At 43.5% G+C, this 8,574-nt stretch overlaps 1 protein-coding gene across 3 annotated transcripts in view; it reads left to right on the top strand.

Annotated features, from left to right (window-relative positions):
* The first annotated feature begins 1,300 nt into the window (after positions 1 to 1,300).
* Positions 1,301 to 8,574, top strand: part of LOC130379158 (phospholipid-transporting ATPase ABCA1-like) — a 36,159-nt gene continuing 28,885 nt past the window's right edge. The window contains exons 1-3 of one of the 3 annotated variants that reach the window (XM_056585814.1): positions 1,301 to 1,443; positions 5,552 to 5,659; positions 7,666 to 7,759. In XM_056585814.1, coding sequence (XP_056441789.1) covers positions 5,594 to 5,659; positions 7,666 to 7,759 — 160 coding nt within the window. In that variant the 5' untranslated portion in view covers positions 1,301 to 1,443; positions 5,552 to 5,593. Of the gene's footprint in view, positions 1,444 to 4,372; positions 5,318 to 5,551; positions 5,660 to 7,665; positions 7,760 to 8,574 lie in introns of those variants that run through there. The other 2 variants (XM_056585818.1, XM_056585817.1) reach the window with 2 other exon arrangements.

Here is an 8,574-nt window from a genome sequence, read left to right as displayed (position 1 = left end):
AGCAGCATGATGAATTGCCACCAGCCTGGAGATCCCTGCAGGCAGCGAGTGTTTGTTTACTCTCTCAGTAAAGGCCTACAGAAGGCTGTCTGTCACTCAGCCCAGTCTGGGTAAGTAGGCTACAGTTGGACTTCATAATGGCACACACAAACAAAGGAGAGTCACAAGACTATGACACAAGCGGCCGTCTGATAGTCAGCGCGGTGTTCTGCTCTGTTATCTTAGATGCACTCTGTGTACCGGGCAGCAGGATTCTGCTGACGGACCGGGCCTTCTTGTTTTGAGTCTGTTCCCCTCCTCCAGGACATCCTGACTGCTGCTTGTCCGGGTTAAGTCACAGCCCAGCGTGGGGTCCGGCCGCTGGGACCCATCTGACAGGCTGGCCCCCAAAACAAGACCCAGGCCCTCCCAAAAACACTGTTTTACATTGACTGAAAGTGTGTAAGAAAATGGACCCTACCGTTTCGCATGGTTTGCTTCATAAAACCTCTGAGAGATGAAAGATTACAAACCTCTCACTTTGTTTTTACTGTAACATTCATCTTATGGCAAACGTGATTCTATATCTTTACACTTAACTTCCTGTATATTATACTGTATTATATATACTATATATTATATTGTTCTATATTATACTCTTATATTACTATCATATTATATTATACTGTCCTCTACTCTATTATATTCTACTGATCCCTGCTCTGTTCGACTGTATTGTGTTGCACTGTCCTCTACTCTACTATGTTATACTGTCTTAGTCTATTCTACTGTGCTCCACTCCATTCTATTCCTGAGCTTTTCTTTGATATTTCTTCTGGCATTGATGTACTAGGCCATGCCCCGACCCAGCGTGTGCGCACACACATACAATAGATAGATCAGCTGATAAGAAGACATTAAGGTCAATGCTGCTCTGCTAGCTGTTAAGATATAGGGTAATGAATGCTTATGTTTGATCGTGGGTTATTTCAGTCTTATTAAGGTAAGGCAATGACGTCAGCAATAGACAGGTATTGATATCGACGGGAAAATGAGTAAAGTCGTCATTAATGGCCAATCGGAGGTCCACTATTCATGTCGCCAGGCAGGAACTACAACACACTAGGGCGTGCGGCCCCTTTAAGATGTGTTTTGGCTTTGCACGTGCGCTCCATATATGGGAGAGGTGGTAAACTGAAGCAGCTCGAGCTCGCTCGCTTTGACCGATAGTTACCCCTTCTCAGTCTCTCCTCCTCTCCTCCTTTCCTTATCTCCTCGTTCCCTCCTCCTCCTCTCCTCCTCTCTATAAAACCCTGGCGGTGGAAAAAAGGACACTTCTGAGTCTCAACAGCTGAGAACAATAGAGGAGACCAAAGTTACGGTGGACCCGTTGTTTTCTATAACGGAGGATTTACATTGGATGAGAGGAGACATCGTTTTGAGTCCGCAGGGGTCCGGAGACAGGTTGGTGGAGTCACTTGGTTTACTTTATTCAGCTTAATCGTTTTTGGGACTTTCTTTGTGTTCATGACACCTGGTATGAGTGGTTTTGTGTGACAGTCCAATTAGACTATTGTAATGTTGTATTGTTGTTATAAGCAGTGTTTTGGGGCTTTGATGTTGTTCATGTCGGCTGAGAATATCAATGTAGAAGTTATTCTGCTCGACAGTCACCCTGTCTGCGGTCAGCAAGAAGATTCACTGAAAATTGGGAGTTAGGATGAATTTGAATCATATGCATCAGATAAAGGGTTTTAAACAGTTTCAGTCAACTGTCCAGACGTTGTTTTCGACAGCTTTCCTTTATGTGTGTGTGTGTGTGTGTGTGTGTGTGTGTGTGTGTGTGTGTGTGTGTGTGTGTGTGTGTGTGTGTGTGTGTGTGTGTGTGTGTGTGTGTGTGTGTGTGTGTGCTTTTGTGTGCTTTTGTGTGTTTGTATCGGGGATCTGGTTGAGTGTGGAGCATCTGACCGAAAGTAACCCCCCCCCCCCTTAACGGAACCAGAACAATGAAATAAAGCCATCATTTGATTTGATTTGAAAGACATCGGACCCAACGGGCTGAGGATAAGACGCAGCCTTCTTGTGTGAACCGAAACACCATTTGCATTTCCGTTAATTTGTCTTCTGTAGGGTTTTCTTTATATCAAGTGCGTGTACGTCGACGTTGGTTATTGGTAGAAGGAAGCTGTGAGTGTTTCTCACATGTGTTCCTCCTTCTAAATCCCTCTGATCGCTGCTTTATTCATAGTTTATCTGATTAAAGTCTTCTTGGTTCGTTTCATCTCATCTCTCTCGCAATTGTTGAACATATACGAAACTACTCGTATCATGCCGATGACACCACTTAGCTTTTAAACCAATGCGATCAAATGTTAGTTGATAGTCGATCGATTATGCAGTTGCGCATATGGTCGAAAAATAATCCTCTTTCTCTGTGTGATCGCACGTGAGCACGAGCGGATGGTAAACAAGTGAAGAGCTGCAGCACTGGCTCCGGCCGCTAGGGGCGCGTTGCACCATTTGGACCTGCAGCCATGCACTTCAAAGAGAATGTTGTTGTTGTTCGTTGCTTTACCTAAAAATAGACTTGTATCTCAAATCGATTCGGGAGATTGATTTGAGAGTAAAGCATTTCCACGATGTGAACATTTTCTATGGTGGTTAATGGTGGACTGATTCATGAATACATTCATATTCAATTAATGTCATCATAGTTTTTCTTCGATTGCTACAACTTGCATTCTGTTCACATATAACTAACGTTAGTCAACTTGCATGTCCACGTTTCTAACAGGGATTTTCATCCTATATTGAATCTGTTGTGTCATGCTTACCGAAAATCCTTTATCGAAACCTGTCATGAAAATGACGTAATGCCAAGTGGGAAAAAAATGGCAATAAGTGTAGTAGGCCTAGTGCAGTTTTATCAGGAATTGTTTGTAACCAGAACCTCTCATTTAAACAGAGAGCGAGGGAGCGAAGGAAGGTAGATTGGGAGAGAGGAGAGGGAGATAGAGCGAGCAGTGTGTGTCGGTTTATTGTTTGTTGATCTGAGGATAAAAACAAAACAAAAAACATCAGGCAGATATTTAAATAAGTCGGTTAATTTAAACCGCAGGAATGCATTGCACATTCAATCATCATCTGCTATGCCACTGAAACAACCTTTTTTTTTACCACATTTTGGTAACATATTTTCCTGTGTGACCAACGTTTTGAGGGCGGTGAAGTTCACTTCTAACAATGTTTTATAAATCTGTATTTTTTAAAGGATCATGAGGTGAACTTTGGTCAGTTTACCAGGGGATTCGTAGAAGTGGAGTAACAGGCGGTCCCAGGCTGGGAGCGATGCCCTTTATCATGGTGGTGCTGTGGTGTTGAAGGGTGGTGGCGTGATGTTGTGTCAATCAGGAATGACCGCTCTTCCAAAGTCCTTTACCACAAATACTGAGTCACACAGCGGCCAACATGGATAGAGAACCCTCACAAAGATGGACACAAAACACACAAACCTAGCACACAACGATGGACACACACACAAACACCCCTAACACGGACAACCCTAACACACACAGATGGACACAAAAATACAACCCTCCCCACACAGATTTACACTCACACACAAATAGATGGAAACACACACAATACGAACAGATATAGGGGGACACACTTGCACAACCCTGACTCACGCAAATCACTAACAGATACAAATATATACCGACTAGCCCACTTAAAGGAACATAAACCACCAACCCTAAAGCACACACACACAGATTTACACAAACACACAACCCTAACACAAACAACCCTAACCCGCGCTGAGCAACAGTCGGACAGTTATTGGAACAACTGTGTCTCTTTAACCCTATCCCATCATCAAGCCCAGCCTAGAGGCTTAACGCTGGAGACAGACGGACAGAGACTTGTACCGCATACTCAAAATGTCCGCCAACAACAACCACAGGAGAAACTAAACACACGCAGTTGGCAGCACGCACACTTGAATAAACACAACCCTCTCTAACCTAACCCTAACATAACCTTCTCTAACCTAACCTTCACCCGAACGCTAAACATTACTCCCTCTAACCTGATGCCGAACCCTAACCATCTCTGGCCCCATACCTACTTAACCATCTCTAACCTAACCTAAACTTATCCATACCTAACACAATACCTAAACTGAACCATGTCTATCCCAAAATATACTATTTACCATCTCTAACCCATAAAATAAACTTTACTACCTCCATCCCACAACCTTAATTTAACCATCTCTACCCTAATATCTTAAAATTACCATCTCAAACTTAATACATAAACTTAAAGGTACAATATGTAACAATGAAACCAGGTGTGTCTCCGCCCCCTCCTCTCCAGACCCGAAGCTCACGCGGGTTACCAGGTTGAGAATACAAGCTCAATATTTTATTTTGGCAGTAACAAGCGACCATGAGTCCTATACTGTAAGCTGAACAGCTAACGTACACAGGAATGGATTCTACCCAGGAATTTGTATGCCAGATAGAATCGAGTACATCCTTACATTATCCAGTTTGTTTGCTGGCTCAATATTGTTTGCTTCCTATCTGCAAACCTTGGTTCTCTGAGACCAGGGAGTCATAACACACAGGACCAAACAAGAACAAATGTTCAGACACAGAGCAGACTTTTCAAAGAGAACGTACTTGCTGTAGCATTGTTGTTGGAGTAGCCAGTAGTATGTTTCTTGAATATCTAAGGTTATGATTGAGTACAGTACATTTGTTACACTTTAACCATCTCTAACCTATCACCTAAACTTAAACAAATTTACTGAATCTCAATCCAAACCAAACATTATACACCCAGACACCCTATAAACACATTTGGTCTGCAGGTCTTTATAATGCTTATTCAAAATGTTGAAATATCAGCAGATCCTAGGAAAGTGTGTCACTATGTTGACTCCATCCCATCGCGCCCACATCATGAACACTGACCTTTGGACCTGTGGTAAAGCTAACAGTGAGGGGGCATAGCTATGTCTAGGGGATCTAGGGGGGATAGTGCTACATCTAGTTAGGCTTGATGCTGGTATAGCTACTTCTAGTTAGGCCAGAGGAGGTATAGCTACTTCTAGTTAGGCTAGAGGCGGTATAGCTACTTCTAGTTAGGCTAGAGGCGGTATAGCTACTTCTAGTTAGGCCAGAAGGGAAAGCTACGTCTAGTTCAGCTAGAGGGGGTATAACTACGTTTAGTCACGCTAGAGAGGGTATAGCTACATCTAGTTCTCCGTTTATCTGCAGCAGTGTCCCGGGTCAAGCACCGTTTTGGACGGTTGGTGTGTCCTCCGTAGGTGTGTTTGTTCTGCTCCGATGTCTAGGGTTGATGTTGATGTTGATGATGGTGATGACCTTTTGGCATTACACGGTACAGTAGTGTACATGTTATAGACATGCTAGAAGTATAGTAGCAGCATTATTAGCCCTGTATCATCTTCTCTGTTGTGTGAAAACTAGACAGCTGAAGTTCTCTGTTTTGTCCGTCTCCTTCTTCCTCCCCCTCTATCTCTCTCTATATCTCTCTCTAGTGAGATACTGAGCACGCTCAGTAGGCCAGAGTAGCGGACAACATGGCCGTCTCTACTCAGCTTGGTTTACTGCTGTGGAAGAACTTCACGTTTCGCCGCAGACAGACCGTAAGTAACATCTCTTTAACCTCATCAAAGTCTTTACCAAACCAACAGCAACCAGAAACAACCGACAAATGGGCTCAAACCAAAAACCTTTAAGCTGTGGGTCCACTCCACCATGAGACTTTCCTGAGAAGAAAACTTTAACACATGGCTAACTACAAGGCCTAACTACAACCGGCCTGCTGTGACTGTACCAGAACCAGAGCACCTCTGTGCGGGTCTAGAACTAATCTCTTACAGAACCAGGGCTCCTCCATTGCTGGGAGATGACGGTGAGAAGACAGGAAGTGAGTAGCTTGTTTTGCGTCATGCTGGAAATATACAAACCACAGAGAGAGGAATCGGGACTGATGGTCAGACACGTGAAGATGACACATCTGAAAAGGCTTTGTGTTGCCCAGCACCTTCCCTCTTCCCTCTCTGCCCAGAGAGCACCGCAGCCGGACACCAGCCCCACACTCTTTCATGGATACTTCCCTCTTTCTGCGGGTTGTGAAATCATACAAATGACTCAAAGTCTTTTACATTTTTACATTTTAGTCCCTTGGCAGACGCTTTTGGAACTATCAGTTGTGTTATCATTGCAGGGGCACCGGGTGCTTATCTCGCTGTGTCTGCTACACGTAGCCAGCAGCAAAGTCAGGGCAGACAGCTCCCTGGCCTCCATTTTCTCGTCAGGCATGAGACTGCTATTCCTTTATGATTTACTAACAAATAACATGTTCATTTACTTTATGAGTAGTTAGTTACAGTATATGGATGAGAGATAGTGTTATTCTTTAGTAAATCATGAAAGAATAGCAGAGGGTGGTTTGGATGTCTCCTGCTTGAGAAGAAGGTGGGGGCCAGGAAAATGAAGTCTGTACGTTTTAGGTCATGCATCTGGCACATCAGAAATGACAATAAGAAGAATGAAAGAGCGATGTAAGAGAGATAAATGCAATCAAATTAATATATGTCTACACAATAAGAGTGCCTAAATACGTAACATGCCATTATTTAATGAATCTACTTTTCTACTACTCCTATTTTGTGTATTGATATTCTCAATAATAATATTATTAACACTAATAAGAATGAGAATACTAGTACTCATAATATTAACCGTATTGTTCTATCCATTGGGATTGGAAGCCACAGAGTAGGCCTGAACCACCAATAGAAACAGATGGAGCAGTCTGGACCTAGAAAACATGTCTCTCTCTCTATCCCATTATATCTCTTATACTCTCTCTCTCTCTCCCTCCCTCCTAATGTCTCTCTCTCTCTCTCCCTCCCTCTCTATCTCGTAATGTCTCTCTCTCTCATGTTAACCCATATACTGTCCACCAACATTCACAGGGTGGGATTAGTGGCTGAAAGACGACAGCTGACACCCCAACCCCCACCAAACACACACACACACACACACACACACACACACACACACACACACACACACACACACACACACACACACACACACACACACACACACACACACACACACACACACACACACACACAAACACGAACAAACGCACAGATACACACACACACACACACACACACACACACACACACACACACACATACACATTATAATGGCGTGGTAGGGGTGTATTTGTTTTGCTATGTGAATGTGCTGACGTGCCACATGACCAATGGACCAAGAAGAAGAATTCCTTGCAGGGAAAATTGTAACAAATAGTTAAAGTGTAGGCAAAGGTTAACAGGCAAAGGTTCACATGATTTTTTTTTTTGGGGGGATTTATTTGCTGAGAAATTATTAAAAGGTTTTGTTTTGATCTCTTCTATCATCTCCTTATCTCCTCTCCCTCTCTCTTCTCTCCACTCTCCTTGCTCTCTTCTCATCTCTTCTCTCCTCTCCGCTCTCCTCCTCTCTCCTCTCTTTCTATAATTGTCTCGCCTCCTCCTCCCTCCTCCTCTCTCTTCCTCCCTCCTCCTCTCTCCTCCTCCCTCCTCCTCTCTCCTCCTCTCTCCTCCTCCCTCCTCCTCGCTCCTCTCAGGTCCAACTCCTGGTGGAGATCGTGTGGCCTCTGATCATCTTCTTCATCCTGATATCCGTGCGGTCACACTACCCAGCCTATGAGCAACATGAGTGTGAGTACGACACCACACACACACACACACACACCAGTTCTCCTCTTCTTCTCCTCACCTTCTAGGTTCTGCTCCCAGATTCAATTACCTTTTAAGATTAGATAAAATAAGATTAGATTGTATCAATCCCAGATGGAACATCCAGGTGTCAGTAGTACAGGACAGAAGTAACATTTAAAACAGAGAGTTAGGTTTTAAGACTACAGTCAGGTTATGTTAGAGTTAGGGTACATTTTTTTGATTAGTGCTAGGTCTGTTTAAGGCCTGTGTTTTGAGGTTAGTCAGGTTGGGGGGGGGGGGGGGGGGGGGTGCTAGGGTAAGAGTTGGGCTGTGGGTTCGCGTGAGAACCATGATATTGGATTAGTGTGCCCTATGAGGCACGAGGTCTAAGGGCTCTTCAAGACCAGCTTTATAAATAGATGTTCCCTGGTCCACCAGGAGCCTGATAAAGATAGATTGAGATGGGTCTGGGCTTCTCATCTTGAATATTAGACTAGGAGGACGCTAACACAGCCTTGACACTCTACACCCAAGCTATCGCAATGGACTTATACACTGTTTACTCTTAGAGTAAATAGAAAGCATGGGAATGTTCATTTATTTACTTGATGCTTTGCGCCAAATCCGTTGACCTTGCAACATTCAAACATTTAGGAGCAACTGAAGAAAATGAATTCTGCCCAATCCAAATATCCAAATGTTACCAGGTCAGAGTGCATGGATAGCTGTAGAATTCAAAGTAAGAGTTTGTGTTTTTATGGTTTTACATAAAAATATATATATACCGGTCTATATTAAGATATATGGCTGGATAT

The sequence above is a fragment of the Gadus chalcogrammus genome, chromosome 3 (assembly GCF_026213295.1).
Source record: "Gadus chalcogrammus isolate NIFS_2021 chromosome 3, NIFS_Gcha_1.0, whole genome shotgun sequence".
Lineage (NCBI taxonomy): Eukaryota > Metazoa > Chordata > Actinopteri > Gadiformes > Gadidae > Gadus > Gadus chalcogrammus.
Note: the sequence above shows the minus strand (reverse complement) of the source record. Positions and strands in the feature narration are given on the sequence as shown.